The 18,773-nt window shown below is 56.1% G+C and overlaps 3 protein-coding genes across 5 annotated transcripts in view; all 3 read left to right on the forward strand.

Moving 5' to 3' along the window:
- rangap1a (RAN GTPase activating protein 1a) overlaps positions 1 to 7,048 on the forward strand; it is an 11,435-nt gene extending 4,387 nt beyond the window's left edge. The window contains exons 5-16 of one of the 2 annotated variants that reach the window (XM_079745717.1): positions 291 to 470; positions 660 to 794; positions 1,378 to 1,536; positions 2,507 to 2,620; positions 3,060 to 3,159; positions 3,275 to 3,359; positions 4,177 to 4,369; positions 4,494 to 4,610; positions 5,208 to 5,313; positions 5,533 to 5,621; positions 6,007 to 6,172; positions 6,665 to 7,048. In XM_079745717.1, the coding sequence (XP_079601843.1) occupies positions 291 to 470; positions 660 to 794; positions 1,378 to 1,536; positions 2,507 to 2,620; positions 3,060 to 3,159; positions 3,275 to 3,359; positions 4,177 to 4,369; positions 4,494 to 4,610; positions 5,208 to 5,313; positions 5,533 to 5,621; positions 6,007 to 6,132 (1,404 nt within the window). In that variant the 3' untranslated portion in view covers positions 6,133 to 6,172; positions 6,665 to 7,048. The remainder of the gene's footprint in view (positions 1 to 290; positions 471 to 659; positions 795 to 1,377; positions 1,537 to 2,506; positions 2,621 to 3,059; positions 3,160 to 3,274; positions 3,360 to 4,176; positions 4,370 to 4,493; positions 4,611 to 5,207; positions 5,314 to 5,532; positions 5,622 to 6,006; positions 6,173 to 6,664) is intronic. The other variant, XM_079745716.1, reaches the window with a different exon arrangement.
- Positions 7,049 to 8,218: 1,170 nt separating this feature from the next.
- chadla (chondroadherin-like a) lies at positions 8,219 to 14,862 on the forward strand (the record flags this gene model as incomplete). The annotated part of the gene is made up of 10 exons (XM_079746211.1): positions 8,219 to 8,377; positions 8,555 to 8,749; positions 9,676 to 9,831; positions 9,906 to 10,051; positions 10,975 to 11,213; positions 11,421 to 11,686; positions 12,461 to 12,797; positions 13,072 to 13,412; positions 13,917 to 14,083; positions 14,442 to 14,862. 10 exons carry the CDS (start codon positions 8,219 to 8,221, stop codon positions 14,860 to 14,862), a joined length of 2,427 nt encoding a protein of 808 aa, XP_079602337.1.
- Positions 14,863 to 16,759: 1,897 nt separating this feature from the next.
- On the forward strand, positions 16,760 to 18,364 carry rbx1 (ring-box 1, E3 ubiquitin protein ligase; the record flags this gene model as incomplete). 2 transcript variants are annotated; one of them, XM_079746978.1, is made up of 5 exons in its annotated part: positions 16,760 to 16,850; positions 17,496 to 17,574; positions 17,733 to 17,803; positions 17,879 to 17,964; positions 18,171 to 18,364. In XM_079746978.1, the coding sequence occupies exons 1-5, from the start codon at positions 16,773 to 16,775 to the stop codon at positions 18,181 to 18,183; spliced, it is 327 nt and encodes a 108-aa protein (XP_079603104.1). In that variant the 5' UTR covers positions 16,760 to 16,772. The 2 variants fall into 2 exon arrangements, with proteins under 2 accessions (XP_079603104.1, XP_079603105.1); XM_079746979.1 differs by lacking the exon at positions 18,171 to 18,364 and having other exon boundaries at positions 17,879 to 17,968.
- Positions 18,365 to 18,773: the final 409 nt, after the last annotated feature.

The raw sequence follows: 18,773 nt of genomic DNA on the forward strand, positions 1-18,773 counted from the left end.
CTGAGGAGTTGGACCATCGGTCTTCAGTTTGAATTAAAGAACAGCAGGTTTTCCTTGACCTGAAGTGCGCCCTCCGAACATAACGCCGCCTCCATTACGATCGTTCCTCTCAGAACACGTGGAAACACGCCGGGTTCCTTATATAGAACCCAGAACAGAACCGGTTCAGAAAGCACAGCTCACAGGGTGGGAAAGGGAGAGATTCCAAAGCTGTTTGGGTATTGGGTTGCCCTCACCCCTCCAAACCGTTGTTTCAGTCGGTGGTCTCTGTTGTAACGCCCCCCCCCCAGAACTCCCTGGGCGACGCCCTGGTGACGGCCGGCGCCCGGCTCAGAGTGCTAGACCTCAGCGACAACGCCTTCGGGCCGGACGGCGTAAAGGGCATCGAGCAGCTGCTGAAGAGCCCGGCCTGCCACACGCTGACGGAGCTCAAGCTCAACAACTGCGGCATGGGCATCGGCGGGGGCAAGGTGAGTCGCCACGACGACCGCCTCCGACACCACGCTGCTGTCCGTCGCCTCGACGACCGCCACCCAGCACCACGCTGCTGTCAGTCGCTACGCCGACCGCCACCGACACCACGCTGCTGTTGGCATCGCACTGATGTCGGGTCAAACAGGTTAACGCCCAATAAAGTGCTATTCTATTCATTGTTTCAGATTTTGGCAGCAGCTCTGATGGAGTGCCATAAGACGTCGAGTGCGGTGGGCGCCCCCCTCAGGCTGAAGGTGTTCATCGCAGGCAGGAACCGGCTGGAGAACGACGGTGCCAGGGCCCTGGCCCAGGCCTTCCAGGTACGAAGCTCCGGGGCGGAGCCTTGCGACAAGGGAGGGGCTCTGGGGGGCTGAGTGGGCCTACTCAGATTAACACTCTGCGTTCTGCACCCACCCAATGTCCTGTGCTGCTGAATGAGGACCGGAGTGCTGCCCCTATTAATCCCTATTAACCCCCGTTTACTCTATATCACCTCATTAACATCCCCTCGTTAACCCCCTATCACCTCGTGAACCCTTTATCCCCTCGTGAACTCTATATCACCTTGTTAACCCTATATCACCTCGTTAACCCTATATCACCTTGTGAACCCTATATCACCTCGTGAACCCTATATCACCTCGTGAACCCTATATCACCTCGTGAACCCTATATCCCCTCGTTAACCCCATATCCTGCTTACCATACATTCCAGTCCAGTTCCTCCATGTAGCTTAATGTATAATAATAATGAATACTTACCTGAAGACTCGTTATTAGGAGATGCTCACATGAAGTCTGTCCAGTATTATTATTGTCTGTACCGGCAGGGTGCTTTAGTAAAGCTGAATCCCTCTGAAGGAGAGGAGCCTCACCTCTAACGGCCTGTGTTCTGCCCCTCAGCTCATGGGCAGCCTGGAGGAGGTCCACATGCCCCAGAACGGCATCAACCACCCGGGGGTGACGGCGCTGGCCACCGCCATGCAGCACAACGCCGGCCTCCGCGTCCTCAACCTCAACGACAACACCTTCACCAAGAGGGGCGCCATCGCCATGGCCCAGGTACCAGAGGGGGACCAGGGTCTGCTCTAGGACCAGGGGCTGCTCTAGGACCAGGGTCTGCTCTAGGACCAGGGTCTGCTCTAGGACCAGGGGGCTGCTCTAGGACCAGGGGTCTGCTCTAGGACCAGGGGTCTGCTCTAGGACCAGGGGCTGCTCTAGGACCAGGGGCTGGTCTAGGACCAGGGTCTGCTCTAGGACCAGGGGGCTGCTCTAGGACCAGGGGCTGCTCTAGGACCAGGGGTCTGCTCTAGGACCAGGGGGCTGCTCTAGGACCAGGGGTCTGCTCTAGGACCAGGGGCTGCTCTAGGACCAGGGCCTGCTCTAGGACCAGGGGCTGGTCTAGGACCAGGGGGCTGCTCTAGGACCAGGGGCTGCTCTAGGACCAGGGGCTGCTCTAGGACCAGGGGGCTGCTCTAGGACCAGGGGCTGCTCTAGGACCAGGGGCTGGTCTAGGACCAGGGGTCTGCTCTAGGACCAGGGGCTGGTCTAGGACCAGGGGTCTGCTCTAGGACCAGGGGTCTGCTCTAGGACCAGGGGGCTGCTCTAGGACCAGGGGTCTGCTCTAGGACCAGGGGTCTGCTCTAGGACCAGGGGCTGCTCTAGGACCAGGGGTCTGCTCTAGGACCAGGGGCTGGTCTAGGACCAGGGGTCTGCTCTAGGACCAGGGGTCTGCTCTAGGACCAGGGGGCTGGTCTAGGACCAGGGGTCTGCTCTAGGACCAGGGGTCTGCTCTAGGACCAGGGGGCTGGTCTAGGACCAGGGGTCTGCTCTAGGACCAGGGGTCTGCTCTAGGACCAGGGGCTGGTCTAGGACCAGGGGCTGGTCTAGGACCAGACCTCTCTTGCTAGTCTGGTCCTGCTGGTCTCGGCTAGCAGACTAACGCATGAGTCAGAATCAAGAAAAACGGTGTAAAGATGTTTGTGTAAATTGTTAGGATAATGTTTTGACCTGATTCCGCGACTCCTCCCAGGCCCTGAAACACCTACGCAGCGTCCAGGTGATCAACTTCGGGGACTGTCTGGTGCGGTCGGAGGGGGCAATCGCCATCGCAGAAACCGTGTCAGAAGGACTCCCTATCCTCAAGGTGAGAATGACACCTCGCAGCACACCTGTGGCTACCAGCAGAAACACACCTGTGGCTACCAGCAGAAACACACCTGTGGCTACCAGCAGAAACCCACCTGTGGCTACCAGCAGAAACACACCTGTGGCTACCAGCAGAAACACACCTGTGGCTACCAGCAGAAACACACCTGTGGCTACCAGCAGAAACACACCTGTGGCTACCAGCAGAAACACACCTGTGGTAACGAGCAGAAACACACCTGTGGTAACGAGCAGAAACACACCTGTGGTAACGAGCAGAAACACACCTGTGGTAACGAGCAGAAACACACCTGTGGTAACGAGCAGAGACACACCTGTGGTAACGAGCAGAAGCACACCTGCTGGAGCCGGGCGGTGTGGGTCGCTCCGTGGCCCGTTCAGATTCTGATCTCCTGCTTTGCTCCCTCTCTGACCAGGAGCTGAACCTGTCGTTTGGGGAGATCACAGAGGAGGCCGCTCTGGCACTGGCCCACGCAGTGAAGAGCAAGACCCATCTGGAGAAGCTGGACCTCAACGGTAGAGACCCTCCCTCCCTCCCTCACACTGAGGGCTCTTTGATGGCTATGATATTAAGGCCATGAATGGCAGTAGAGGATGTAGTGCTCCCTGAGCTCCTGTCTCCCTCCTGTAGGGAACGCTCTGGGGCTGGAAGGCTGCGAGGCGCTGAAGGAGGCCATGCAGAGCATGAAGATAGGGGACCTGCTGGGCTCCCTCAGGTGAGAGGGGGGACCTGCTGGGAGGGAACCGGGGACCTGCTGGGAGGGAACCGGGGACCTGCTGGGAGGGAACCGGGGACCTGCTGGGAGGGAACCGGGGACCTGCTGGGAGGGAACCGGGGACCTGCTGGGAGGGAACCGGGGACCTGCTGGGAGGGAACCGGGGACCTGCTGGGAGGGAACCGGGGACCTGCTGGGAGGGAACCGGGGACCTGCTGGGAGGGAACCGGGGACCTGCTGGGAGGAGTCAGGGAACTGCTGGGAGAGGGGGGGGTGAACCAGTGACCTGCTGGGAGAGGGGGGGTGAACCAGTGACCTGCTGGGAGAGGGGGGGTGAACCAGTGACCTGCTGGGAGAGGGGGGGTGAACCAGTGACCTGCTGGGAGAGGGGGGGTGAACCAGTGACCTGCTGGGAGAGGGGGGGTGAACCAGTGACCTGCTGGGAGAGGGGGGGTGAACCAGTGACCTGCTGGGAGAGGGGGGGTGAACCAGTGACCTGCTGGGAGAGGGGGACCTGTTGGATACAGGATGCTCGTGAACTAGAAGGCGCTACACATCGCCCATGTGTCAGGATGTGACTCAGGAAGCGCTCAGAATGTCACACGGCAAAAGCGCTCAGAATGTCATACGGCAAACCCGTGTGAACCGGTTCCCGTTCAGGGCGGGAACCACAACCCTCACCCCCCCTCCAGGTGAGCAGGGCCTCAGCTCACCTGGAGGAGCTTATATGATCTGAGCCTTCCAGGAGGACATAACGACATGGACAGCAGCGTGCTCCCATAACAATAAAGACACTAACCGGTTTGTTTTGCTGCAGTGATGACGAGGGTGAGCCAGAAGTCGACGATGATGATGATGATGATGATGACGACGATGAGGAGACGGATGAAGAAGGTGTAGAGGAGGAGGAGGAGGAGGAAGATGGGGAGGGGGAGGAAGAAGATGACCAAGAGGATGAGGAGGAGGAGGAGGATGAGGAGGAAGAGGAGGATGAAAGCCCTGGAGTAAAGGCAAGATCCATTCCCGCAGTAGGGTCCTGTGTGCCGTCACATCACTGGTCCCAGGACCAGTTTCCTCGGGTCCCATGGGCGGCGGCCCCTTCCCCTCCGTGTCTCACTGTGCTGCTCTCTCCAGGTCTCCACCCCGGTCTCCGCCCTGCGCCCCCCGGACGTCTCGTCCTTCCTGAGCTTCCCCTCGCCGGACAAGCTGCTCAAACTGGGGGCCAAGAGGGCCCTCCTCATCGAGGAGCAGGTGAACGCACGCACGCACGCACGCACGCACGCACACACGCGCGCATCTCCACTAGGGGTGTAAATCTCTGGTTTCATCACGACGCGATATTAAATCGATTCATTGGACAACGGTACGATATCTGCCGATATCAAAAGTCTGCCGCGTTCGATTAGATTCAGGGGCATGCGATCGATACGAGACGATATCACATGCCCAACGCAACCTTATTTTAAAAATATTTAAAACAAAAACAATCCACTTTTAATACAAATAATAAAGTGCCACGTTGCATTTAAGTGGAAAAGGTTTTTTATGGCTGAAATGAAAGAGCCTGTAATGATCTTTCATTTTGAACAAAGGCCATTCCCAACCTGTCTGTGTGGATAGTTTTCTTCTAAAAACAAAACATCCCTCGGAGTCATCTTGGCTGTTAAGATAAGCCGTCCGTGTTGCCAGATTGGGCCAATTTTCCCACCCTATTTGGCTACTTTTAATCACGTTAGGCTGGAAAGACGGGAAATATGCCCAATCTGGCAACACAAACCGAAAGTAGGCATCCTCGCACTCACACATGTGCTGCTCCTGAGCTCCTCCTCCCTCCCTCCCCTCTGTCAGGTGGACCTCTCCGACGCCATGAAGACGGCGCACGCCTTCCTCACCATCTCCTCGGTCTACAAGGAGGAGGACGAGGAGGTGAAGACGGCCGTCCTGGACAGCATCGGTGAGGCGCACGCACGCACGCACGCAGACGCACACACACACACACACACCCAGTCCGACCAATGAGAGCGGAGGGCTGGTCGATCCTGGGAGGGGAGGGTCGGTGGTGCTTGAGGAGCACCCCTCCACTGGAGTGGACCCCCCTCTTTGAGTGGCCTGAGACCCCGAGATGGGCCCTGACTTGGACCAGCAGATGACCCTTTATTTGCCTTCCTCCCAGACGCCGTTCTGAGGAAGGCCTTCTCCAGCCCGTCCTTCCAGGGCTACGACTTCGTCTCGTGTCTGCTGGTGCTGCTGGGGCTTATTAAGGTACGCTGGTGTTCAGAGGACCCCCCCGCTCTGCACCGTGGGGGGCCTTCAGGAGAGGGTCTATTGAGGGGGGACTGAACCAGACCCTAAAGGGGCTCAGTCTACACCAACAGTGGTGCAGTGGGTCAGATTGGTCCCGGTCCGGAGTGTGAAGCCCTATGAGGAGCAGGTGCTGCCCTCTAGAGGGGAAGCTGTCCTCAGTCAGCACAGTGGTTCAGGGGGAGAGGGAGCAGCTCAGCCCTACCTTCAGTCACGGCTGTAGAAGCAGGGCCTGAGTCATGCCCATGTCACTCATGCCCCCTCCCCCCCTGTGTCCCCGTCCCCCCCTGTGTCCCCCCGTGTCCCCCCTGTGTCACCCCCGGTCTGCCCCCCCTGCCCCCCCCAGAGCGAGGACAAGGTGAAGCCGGTGCGGGTGGTCTCGGGTCAGCTGCAGGCCCTGGAGCACGTGGTGCGTCAGGACTACTTCCCCCGGGAGAGCGTGGCCGTGCTGGAGGCCTTCATGTCCCGGTAAGGGCCGGATCGGGTCTGACATGAGGCCGGGCCCCACCAAGGTACCCCCCCCTCCCCCGGCGCCTCCTCTCACCGCCGCCAGCCCCCAGGGGCCTCAGGGCCGCTCTGTCGCATGTCACATGTTCACACCGCTGGGGCCGCTGGGAAAAACACTCTGCACCTCACGGGTTAAACCACTCTGCACCTCACGGGTTAAACCACTCTGCACCTCACGGGTTAAACCACTCTGCACCTCATGGGTTAAACCACTCTGCACCTCATGGGGGGTTAAACCACTCTGCACCTCACGGCTATTCTTGTGTTGTTTCTTTCTACATTATCCCGGCGCTGTGATGACTGTTGTCTGATTGTTGTCTGACTGTTGTCTGACTGTTGTCTGATTGTTGTCTGATTGTTGTCTGACTGTTGTCTGACTGTTGTCTGGCTGTTGTCTGGCTGTTGTCTGATTGTTGTCTGACTGTTGTCTGACTGTTGTCTGGCTGTTGTCTGACTGTTGTCTGGCTGTTGTCTGACTGTTGGTCTGGTCTCCGTAGCAACAGCAAGGCCCTGGAGCCGGTGGACGGGGCCCGCAGCGGGCTGCAGACCACCTTGCAGGGCCTCCAGTGGGGGAGCTGAGGGCCCCCCCCCCCCTCTCACCACTAGAGACAATACCCCCCCCCCCCAATGAAGGAAGGAAACCTGAAACACCCTCAGACCGGACCGTGGAGGGGGGGGCAGAGGGACACCAGCTGAACCCCCCCCCCCAAGGACCCCAAACTAGTCCTCAACCCCCCAGGACCCAGGCCAGTCCCCCCCCCCAGGACCCAGCCCACCCCCCAGGACCCAGTCCCCACCCCCCAGGACCCAGCCCACCCCCCAGGACCCAGCCCACCCCCCAGGACCCAGTCCCCACCCCCCAGGACCCAGCCCCCCCCCCCAGGACCCAGTCCCCACCCCCCAGGACCCAGTCCCCACCCCCCCCAGGACCCAGCCCCCACCCCCCAGGACCCAGTCCCCCCCCCCCCCCCCAGGACCCAGCCCCCACCCCTGGACTGGAGCAGGACCAGACAGGAGACCACGCCCTGGACCCGGAGGTCCCCCTCCTGGTCCTGGTCTAACCCCCCCCCCCACACACACACACACACACACACGCACACACACACGCACGCACACACGCATGCGTGCACACACACACACACACTTCTGGGACTCACCACACAGCAGAAGTCTGCCGGAGAAACGCACAGGCGAAGGCCGCTCTCGTTTTTTAATCCTTCATTTCAGGGTACCTTCCTCATGACTGTTAACCTTTATTTTATATTGAGTGTTTAATCGAGTTAAACAAAAAGAAGAATAATACACAAAAAAACTTTAATATGTAAATGTGTGAATTCTGTGAACATGCAACAAATAAAAAGTTACAAAGGGACAAAAGTATGAATTGCTATTGGTCCGTTAAAAATAAAGAGTGAGCTTCGACCGTCGTCACTGAATGTCTCCAACACCACAGCCACCGTCGGGGTTCTCTAAGTGCAATAGGGCTGTTCTCTTTGATCTAGCAAGAAAATGTAGAACAAGGGTGTTGATTTGAACTGAGAGGAACACGACCGAGGGTCAGCCTGAAGGAATGTACCAGCTCCGTGTTGGCCCGTCTGGAGGCCCCCCCTCACGACCCCGCGTTGGCCCGTCTGGAGGCCCCCCCTCGCGGCCCGGGGTCCAGCCGCGGTGTCTGTGGAGGAGCAGACTGGATGAGTTCGGACGCTGGAGACTCCGAGCCCCCATATCACTGAGGAGTTTTGAACTACCAACTTGGGCTTTACTTTTACAAATGAGGTAAGGGGATTGTGATGTTTGTTCTGCCAGTATGTCTTTCCGGTTTTGTGATTAACAGGTCAAACAATGTATTGAATCAAATAAATATGTCGAACTGCAAATAAAGGGACGGACGCTTGTACAATGGTCAAGTAAAAGCATGTAACAAATTAACTTCAGTCGCATCTACATTTGAGTAGAGTTTCATAACGAAATGCATTTGAATCCGTTAACTCTTCAAACTGAGATACTGTTTGGTTCCTCTGAATCATCCGCCGCATCTCCTGTTTGCACAGATGACATTCTTCTGCGTCTTTATATTGGGAGCTCTCCTCTCTTTGGACGCTGCGGTGGAAGCTGGCAAATGCCCCAAAATGTGCACATGTGACAGCGCCAAACTCACCGTCGCCTGCGTGGGCAAGAACCTGACCGAGGTGCCGTCCACTGTGGACGAAGTAAGACCTATTTCAATTTTCGATAAAATAGTCAATTTATGTTAATTTTTATTTATTGGTTGAACATGTGAAAAGACTACCTCTTTCCACCTAATTCATTCCAGTAGACGCAACAACCATTGAAGAGTGTGAGTCGCCTCGTTGTCTTATCTTCGTGTTTGCGGCCCATCGCCCCAGATCACCCTGAAGCTTGACCTGCGCGGGAACCACCTCCACATGCTGCCCCGGGGCGCCTTCCTCCACGCGCCCTACCTGACGCACCTCGACCTGCAGCGCTGCGGCATCGTGAACGTGAAGGAGGGCGCCTTCCGAACCCTGGGCCGCGTGGTCTCCCTCAACCTGGCCTACAATAAAATCGACATCTTGTACCAGGTTAGCCGGTTGGGTCGGGTGGAGAACGTTCCTCTGGCCCCCCTGGAGAGAGCAGCCTGCTGTCCGGTGTTTTCACCACAGGGGGGCGCACAGCGTACAAAGCGGCCAGTCTGCCATCGGGATGTGTGAGGAAGTCGGTGTTGCACGCGACATTGTGGTGCAATGTCTCACCTTAACCACCACTTCCTACCAGGGTAGGCAGTCAAAATAATAAAACCCACAGTGGTGAACCCTCAGTCGAAGTGTTCTGTGGAGCAGTTCGTATTTAGAATAGTCACGGCTGGCCAGAGTTAGTAGCCTAGTTACACAGGTTTAAGCTAACTAACCTATGTGCTGCCCATAGCCAAACACACATACCTAAACTATCAGTGTATTCTTTAATGTCTTTGATTTACGTTGTTATCACCTTTCCTGTCTGGTTGTGGTCGGCGTTCGGTAGGGGCTAGGGTATAATGAAGACATCCTGGAAGGAAAAAGAACCACAATCACACACAGTGCTGTACCTTAAGGGCCCCACGTTACCGCCTCCCCAGACCACTGACTCCCACCACGCCCCCACCGGGCGGCTGAGGGCCGTCCCAATACTGGGGGCACCGTCCTGTCGTCCAATCAGACGTCTCACTGAGAGAGTGACTTCACCTTTGACCCCCACCTGTCCTGCTTCCACTGCTGAGTTAGAAAGTGAATCGGAACTCACTGTCACTCACTCACCTACTCACTCACTCACTCACTCACTCACTCACTCACTCACTCACTCACTCACTCACTCACTCACTCACTCACTCACTCACTCACTCACTCTCTATCAATCTATCACTCACTCACTCTATCACTCACTCACTCTATCACTCACTCACTCACTCACTCTCTCATACACGGAGCTCATCTGGAGAGAGAGGCTTTGATCCAGTCGTCTCCATCCCCAGGAGGCCTTCGACGGGCTGTCCTCCCTGAAGGAGCTGCTGTTGGACCACAACCGTGTGGAGGAGGTCCAGCCTGGAGCCTTCATGCAGCTGGGCTTCCTCAACCTGCTGGAGCTCAGCCACAACCAGCTGGTCTACCTGCCCAACATGGCCTTCCAGGTACACACACACACACACACACACACACACACGTGTTTTGGATCCTCCTGTCTCCTGACCCCGTGTGACCCCAGGGCCTGCAGAACACCCAGTGGCTCCGCCTGAGCCACAACTCCATCAACAACCTGGCCCCCGAGGCCTTCGCTGGCCTGCTGTCCCTGGGACACCTCAGCCTGGACCACAACGAGCTGCAGTTCTTCCCCACCGAGACCCTGACCCGGTAGGACTACACCCGATAGGACCCTAACCGGGTAGGACTAGACCCCGGTAGGACTAGACCCGGTAGGACTAGACCTCGGTAGGACCAGACCCGGTAGGACCAGACCCGGTAGGACCAGACCCGGTAGGACCCTGACCGGGTAGAACTAGACCCCAGTAGGACTAGACCCGGTAGGACTAGAGCCGGTAGGACCAGACCCGGTAGGACCAGACCCGGTAGGACTAGACCCCAGTAGGACTAGACCCCGTAGGACTAGAGCCGGTAGGACTACACCTGCTAGGACCCTGACCCGGTAGGACAAGACCCGGTAGGACTAGACCCCGGTAGGACCAGACCCGGTAGGACCCTGACCGGGTAGGACTAGACCCCAGTAGGACTAGACCCGGTAGGACTAGAGCTGGTAGGACCAGACCCGGTAGGACCAGACCCGGTAGGACTAGACCCCGTAGGACAGGGCCGGACCACACCTTCACCTCACTGCTAGAGAGGAGTCAGCCTGTTTTCAGGAGGACCTCGTCCAGGTATTCCGATGAAGATGGAGGGTGGCACAGCAGGGTAGAGAGAGTCCTCCTCCACGATTTGATTTAAATGAGAAAACCGTTGAAGGCGTTGGATAAGATGGAAACATGGATTCACGTCGCCCTCTACAGGTTAAACGTGTCTGGCCACGCCCCCAAAAACACTCTGGCCACGTCCCCAAAATCTGATAGTAGTGAGTGGTTCAATAGCATGTACAGTAATACAGTAATACAGCCATTACCCTACGAGGGTTACAGGGTTCACTTACCCTCCAGCCCCATGTCTCCAACACCAGGCCCACAGCCCTCCCAGTGGGAGGTCCCAGTAAGAGGAGTGTAGACTGGAGGGACTGGTTGCCATGGCGGCCAGAGCACTGAGTGTCTCCTCTGCCCCCCCCCCCCCAGGCTCCCGGCCCTCACCCGTCTGGACATGGGCTCCAACCCCATGACCTACCTGGGGGAGGAGGCGGTGGCCCTTCCCCGTCTCACGTCCCTCCTCCTGGACCACATGTCCCTGCAGGACCTGTCGGACGCGGCCCTGACCTGGGCCCCCCGCCTCACCCACCTGGACCTCAGCCACAACCAGCTGCGCTGCCCGGAGGCCCCCCGGGGCCCGGCGACGCTGCTCAGCCTCAACCTCACCGGTACGACCCCCCCCCCAGGGGGGCTAAGGGACGTTATTATGGCAGACTGATACTGAAGCCTTTGGTTTGATTATAAAGGAGCGTGGGTAGGTTCGTGTGGTTCAGGTGAGCCTCTATAATCTATTGATCAGCACGACATTGTCTGTCTGTCTGTCTGTCTGTCTGTCTGTCTGTCTGTCTGTCTGTCTGTCTGTCTGTCTCTCTCAGGGAACCCCATCCTGTGTAACTGCTTCCTGCGGCCCCTGTGGCAGTGGGCCCTGAAGAAGCGTGTGAATTTGCTGGGGTCCTGCGCGGGGCCCCCCCACCTCGCTGGGGGGCCCCTGGGGGAGCTGGGGCTCCAGGACCTGCGCTGCCGCAGCCGGCAGGAGATGCTGAAGGAGGAGTTTGAGGAGCAGGAGGAGAGCCGGGTGGGCGCGGTCACCACGGCGACGCCGGTCCAGGGGCCCCCTTGTCCGGGGGGCTGTGACTGCCAGGTGGGCGGGGGCCCCAACGCCGTCGCTAACGGCTTCACGACAGGGTTCATTAGTGAGGCCCTCAGCACAGGGTTCATTAGTGAGGCCCTCACAACAGGGTTCATTAGTGAGGCCCTCAGCACAGGGTTCATTAGTGAGGCCCTCAGCACAGGGTTCATTAGTGAGGCCCTCACAACAGGGTTCATTAGTGAGGCCCTCAGCACAGGGTTCATTAGTGAGGCCCTCAGCACAGGGTTCATTAGTGAGGCCCTCAGCACAGGGTTCATTAGTGAGGCCCTCAGCACAGGGTTCATTAGTGAGGCCCTCAGCACAGGGTTCATTAGTGAGGCCCTCAGCACAGGGTTCATTAGGGAGGCCCTCAGCACAGGTCCAGTCTCAAGGGCATCGAGGCCAACACCGGACCCCCGACCCCCAGAGGGCAGGAAGAACTCTTAATTAGCAAGGAGGAGATCTACGCAGAGTGGGGGGATCCCTCCTTCAGAGTGGGGGGGATCCCTCCTTCAGAGTGGGGGGGATCCCTCCTTCAGGGATGGTCAGGAGTTGAATGGGGGCCTTGATAGACATACAGGGAGTACATGTCTTAATGTGCGCTGGGCGCTGGGCGCTGGCCGCAGGGTGCTGGGTGCTGGGTGCTGGGTGCTGGGTGCTGGGCGCTGGGCGCTGGGCGCAGGATGCTGGCCGCAGGGTGCTGGGCGCTGGGCGCTGGGCGCTGGGCGCTGGGCGCTCCGCTGCAGACCGGACGCTGCCTGACGTCTCCCTGGTCTCCTTCCTCAGGTGGAGGCGCAGCACGCCTCCTGCGAGGGCCGCGGACACACGGCCGTCCCCCGGGGGTTCCCCAACAACACCCAGCTCCTCGATCTCCGTGGCAACCACTTCCACCACCTCCCTAGCGACAGCTTCCCGGGCGCGGTGCGGGTGGTGTCGCTCCACCTGGAGCTCTGCCAGATCCACGAGGTCGAGGGCGGGGCCTTCGGCGGCATGACGGACCTCTTCTACCTGTACCTGTCCCACAACCAGCTGACGGCGCTGGGCCCCGGGGCCTTCAGCGGGGCCCCCGGCCTCACCTACCTCCACCTGGAGGGCAACCGGCTGGCCGCGTTCCCGGGAGCAGGTGGGCGGCGTGTTCACGGGGTTTAGGGGGGTGGCCAGGAGTGTTCCCATGACAACGCGATAGACGGGGGCTGTAGGAGCCCGTCCTGACGGAGGTCCTGGGGGAGGGGGGTGATCAACCAGGATGAGTTAATGCCTCCTTTGACCACCACTGGGGTCCCCTTCGCCGAGGGCCTCTGGTGAATTCAGGCCAGGGTGGGGGCCTCTTGCTTTAGGGTGGGGGGGCCCTAACACCCACACCACCCTAACCTCTGACCCCCCCCCCCCACCCTCAGCGCTGAAGCCCCTCCCCAGTCTGCTGGCGCTGCACCTGGAGGGCAACGCCATCTCCGCCCTGGCCCCCGGCGGCCTGCTGGCGGCCCCCGGCCTCAGGGAGCTGTACCTCACCAACAACACCGTGGCAACGGTCGCCCCCGGCGCCCTGGACTCCGCCCACCTGGACGCCCTCCACCTGGACTCCAACCGGCTGAGCGCGGTGCCCCCCCTCCAGGGGGCCCCCGCCCTGCGCCTCCTGCAGCTCTCTGGGAACCCGATCCGCACGCTGGGGGCCCGGGCCTTCCAGCCCGCGGGCCGCAGCCTGAGGAGGCTGTACCTGGACGGGACGGGGCTGGAGACGGTGAGCCAGCGGCCCTCGGCCCCCCCCCTTCACTCTGTCTCCCCCCCCCCCCCCCCCCCCCCCCCCCTCCCTCCTCCTTCACTCTATCCCCCCCCCCCCTTCTCTCTGTCCTCCCCCCTCCTTCTCTCCTGGCCCCCCCTTTTCTCCATCCCCTCCCCCCCGTTAGCTCAGGGAGGCTAACGTCTCCTAGCCTGATGTTACCTCTCAGTTCAAAAGGCTGATCCTTCTCTGGTCGAAACGTGGCGTTTGCATTTTTCTTATATTAGGATCCACTTTGTTTTACCATTCTATGTATGTATTCTATGTATGTATTCTATGGATGTATTCTATGGATGTATTCTATGTATGTATTCTATGTATGAGAGTAACAGCTGTCTCTGATGGCTGCTGCAGATCAGTTCAGCTGCTCATCGTAACAGATCATCTCCTACTACCTGGTGAGCAGTTCACCTAGTGCATTCAGCCGGCCCTGATTGGTCAGTGAGGACGTGTGTGTTCCCTCAGGTGTCCCAGGGGGCCCTGGGGGCCCTGGGGGCCGGGCTGGTGCTGCTGTCCCTGGGAGGGAACCAGCTGGAGGTCCTCCCAGACCTGCGGCCCCTGAAGGGCCTGGAGGAGGTGAACCTGCTCCACAACCCGCTGCGCTGTGACTGCCCCCTGCTGCCCCTCCGCAGGTGGGCCCCCCCGCCGGGCGACACAGCGGGGACAGACGTCTGGGAGCTCTGTGATACCACGGGATGCTGCTCTACGTTAACCTCTCTCCCCCTATCTCCCCCCTCCTCCCTATCTCCCCCCTCCTCCCTATCTCCCCCCTCCTCCCCCCTCCCTCTCTCCCTATCCCCCCTCCCTCTCTCCCTATCTCCCCCCTCCTCCCTCTCTACCTATCTCCCCCCTCCTCCCTATCTCCCCCCTCCTCCCTATCTCCCCCTCGTCCCTCTCTCTCCCTATCTCCCCCCCCCTCCCTCTCTCTCCCTCTCCCCCCCCCCCCTCCCTCTCTCTCCCTCTCCCCCCCCCCCTCCCTCTCTCCCCCAGGTGGATGGAGAACACGTCTCTGGCCCTGACGGCCACCTGCGGTCACCCTCCCGAGGTCAGAGGTCAACGTGTGCGACAGGTCCAGGTGTTCAAGTCCTGCGTGGAGACCGGTTCTCCTACGGACCACGCGGCCCCCATGGCGCAAAGGACCCCAACCCTCAAGGTCTCCCCCACGAAGACCAGGACCCCCACGAAGACCAGGACCCCCAAGAAGACCAGGACCCCCACGAAGACTGGGACCCCCACGAAGACCAGGACCCCCACGAAGACCGGGACCCCCACGAAGACCGGGACCCCCACGAAGACCGGGACCCCCACGAAGACCGGGACCCCCACGAAGACCAGGACCCCCACGAAGACCAGGACCCCCACGAAGACCGGGAAGACGCCCAAGAAGACCTTGAGACCGGATCAGAGCTGACATGTGAACCCTGGGCAGTAGAGGGACATGTTGGGGGTGTGATGTGGACCCTAGGTCCACCCTAGTCTCTGGGACTGGTTATGTTATCTGATGTGGACAGTGTCTCTGGGACTGGTTATGTTATCTGATGTGGACAGTGTCTCTGGGACTGGTTATGTTATCTGATGTGAACAGTGTCTCTGGGACTGGTTATGTTATCTGATGTGAACAGTGTCTCTGGGACTGGTTATGTTATCTGATGTGAACAGTGTCTCTGGGACTGGTTATGTTATCTGATGTGAACAGTGTCTCTGGGACTGGTTATGTTATCTGATGTGGACAGTGTCTCTGGGACTGGTTATGTTATCTGATGTGGACAGTGTCTCTGGGACTGGTTATGTTATCTGATGTGAACAGTGTCTCTGGGACTGGTTATGTTATCTGATGTGGACAGTGTCTCTGGGACTGGTTATGTTATCTGATGTGGACAGTGTCTCTGGGACTGGTTATGTTATCTGATGTGGACAGTGTCTCTGGGACTGGTTATGTTATCTGAGGTGAACAGTGTCTCTGGGACTGGTTATGTTATCTGATGTGAACAGTGTCTCTGGGACTGGTTATGTTATCTGATGTGAACAGTGTCTCTGGGACTGGTTATGTTATCGTGGGACTGAGACTACATCTCGTTTGGTTTTAGAGATAGTGTTTGAGTGGGACCATCTATTTAACTGAATAAACAAACTAACTCCTCTACTTGATGTAATGCACTCAACTGATCTCATGCCACAAATGTGGATTTATATTTGATTTTGGAAAATATCGCCAAGTGAATTATAATCTGCTCAGCCTTCCCTTAAACCCTTAAACCAATCAAAACATTGCAGTCTGCAGTCAGGGTTTAAAGCAGGGATTAGACCTGGGTCTGGCCTATGGTCGGACCGGGTTTAGAAATGAACTCGATGACCTCATGCCTCCATCAGAGGGCAGAACTCGTTACTCTTATGTCGTACAGTCTATGGTCCTGAGGTCTATATAGGAAGCTTACACCCCTCTTTAGACTCTTATACATACTATGCTTATCTAGAGCTGGTTAAGATTGATTTACAATCGAAAGTGAACATAAAATTGTATACCTTAATAATAAGTACTAATGTAAGAGCGCTAGGTCTTGTCCACAGTGGTTCTATGGTGTAATGGTTAGCACTCTGGACTCTGAATCCAGCGATCCGAGTTCAAATCTCGGTAGAACCTGTCTTTTGTCGTTTTCAACATAGACAGTATTTTTCCACAACTCATCGTAATGACCATATCATAGCGCATGTTTAGTTTAAAAAGCATCGTGATCTGTAATATATCCTGAATGCATCCCAATAGTTTTATGTCGACCAAATGAAACGACGTAACCGCCCCTTTAAACCCTGCAGCGCTGCTCGGTGTTGATTGATTGGGCGTTAACGGCATAGACATATACACATAGAGGCTGCGTTGGTCTTTGGACCGTACGTCGACGTCGCCGCCATATTGGAGAGGCCAGGTCTGGTCTGCAAACGAGTACAAGTACAGTTTTCTTGGTATTAAGCACAATAACGTCTACATTTCTCATCAGAATTCAACGATTCGTTTTCATGCAATGGTTTATGATGTACGTCTAACAAAAACTTTAAAAAACAACCATTTTAAATGTATATAATATGATTTAATATGAATATAAAAACACTCATCGGTGGAGAAATGTCAACTTTTTAGTGCTTTTTATCCAGAAAAGCCGAGAAACCACAGCTTACCCGTTCACTTGCATTTGTTTAAAGGGCCGGTTTGTGCCGCTCCAACATGGCGGCGCCCTGACGTGCCGCCGCCGCGGGTCGACGCAGCTTCTAGGATTCTACTTCTACGCTTCAGGCTCTAAAGCCGAGCGGCTCCTGATAGTCAAGATGGCGGCGGCAATGGATGTTGATACTCCCAGCGGCACCAACAGTGGCGCCAGCAAGAAGCGCTTCGAAGTGAAGAAGGTAACATTCTGACCCTTAATGAGATTAAAAATGCTGATGTCGGCCAACAAAACCCCCGGACTGTTGATAAAGATTCCCGCGGGAAAATGTATTTAGCAGATTGGATGGTGGCTCGCTGAACTAGCGGTAGCTCCCTAAGCTAGCCTCCATGGGGCATGAATGTGCAGTTCGCTCCCTGAGATGAGAGTTAGTGTTCGGTGGTCCATGGAGGCATCACAGTGGGAACAGTCGAAGTGTTTGTGTACTGGGGTCTATTGCGGATAATTAGATTATTGGAGGTATCGACCTAGTTGATGTGTTAAGTATTGTCTCTTCCTGTTCGTTGGATGATAAAGGCCTCCTCTCCTTCCTCTGAACAGATGGGGATAAACTATAGGATCACATCATTACCTTGGATTGGATTTAGTCATTAGTTACTTTAGTGGTAACGGGGGGTATTGCTTTTTAATGCCGAGATATGTACTTAAAGTGTCATTTGTTACCAATTAGGTACCAATAGAAAAACATTTAAAGTTTTAATTTCAAGACAGTATTTGGGGTTTCCCTTCCTGGTTTCAAATGTTTTGTTTTGCGACGATTTCTACGGAGTTCCAAAATGTTGACTTTTCATGACGTCGATGTGTTTACAACTTGTGCCCCCCGCAGTGGAACGCCGTTGCGCTCTGGGCATGGGACATCGTCGTGGATAACTGTGCCATCTGTCGGAACCACATCATGGATCTATGTGAGTTTCAAATGGCTTCAGTCTCATTTAAACCCTGACAGACATTCTTATTGTGTGCATTCAAAAACTGAGTTGAAAACTATATTTGTTGTGTGGTTTAAATGCATGATTCATTCAAGCCAGCCAGCATTTTGATGCGTTTCTCCTCTTCCTCTCAGGCATAGAGTGCCAGGCCAATCAGGCCTCTGCAACGTCCGAGGAGTGCACCGTGGCCTGGGGAGTCTGCAACGTAAGACCACCGCCGCCTCTCTGCCCATCAGACTAATTTCCATTAGACCGGTTCTAACATTGTTCTCTGCCACAGCATGCGTTCCATTTCCACTGTATCTCCCGCTGGTTGAAGACCAGACAGGTGTGTCCACTGGACAACAGAGAGTGGGAGTTCCAGAAGTAAGTGTATAGGAAGGAAAATGGGTGGTTCATTGTTGCATTATTATATTATAGCAGGAAGTGCGGTTATGCCTCTAGTGTTGCTAATATGAAATATTGGGAATAAGTACAATGCATTGAATGCACCCTTCCATGTATTGACTCAGTGGACCAAATGTAAATAGATGTATAGTTTGTATGACTTACCCATCTTCTTGTCTTCACAGATATGGACATTAGGAAGGATTTCCGGCCTCCCCTTTTGCTCTTATATTTCTCGCCTGTGCAAACATGCTGTTCATCATTTGTCCGAGATGTTGGGTCATATATTGTCTGGACCTGCTCATGTTTAGAATACTTTTTTTTTATTTCAGTTTGCAATGTTGTAAATTAAAACCCCATTAAAACTGTTAAGAAAGCAGACTTATTTCGCTGTCAATTTGTCCTAAATATATATGAATTGATCCAAACTTTGGGGCTTATACCGACCTTTGAAGACACATCAAGCATCTCTTAATTTTTAATTTAATCAGCCCCAGGAATCTAAATTAAATGTACAGGAGATTGTAGATCTGTGTGTCGGCTCCATGGATGGTGATCCGTATGCCGGCTGCGCTCCTATCAGCTGAGTTCCTATCAGCATGAATAACTGGCTGAGTTCCATCAGTTCAGCTTCACAGGACTTCCAAACATTACCATTCTTGCTTAGCATAGAATATCTAGATTGATTTCATGAGTTAATTTGTGGACAACACTGGACTAATGGTTTCAGGTATAATCTCAGGCTGTGGCCTAAATCTTTGCTATGGGCCTGTAGTCTCAGCCTTACG

Source organism: Pollachius pollachius, assembly GCF_949987615.1.
Source record: "Pollachius pollachius genome assembly, chromosome: 11".
Classification (NCBI taxonomy): Eukaryota; Metazoa; Chordata; class Actinopteri; order Gadiformes; family Gadidae; genus Pollachius; species Pollachius pollachius.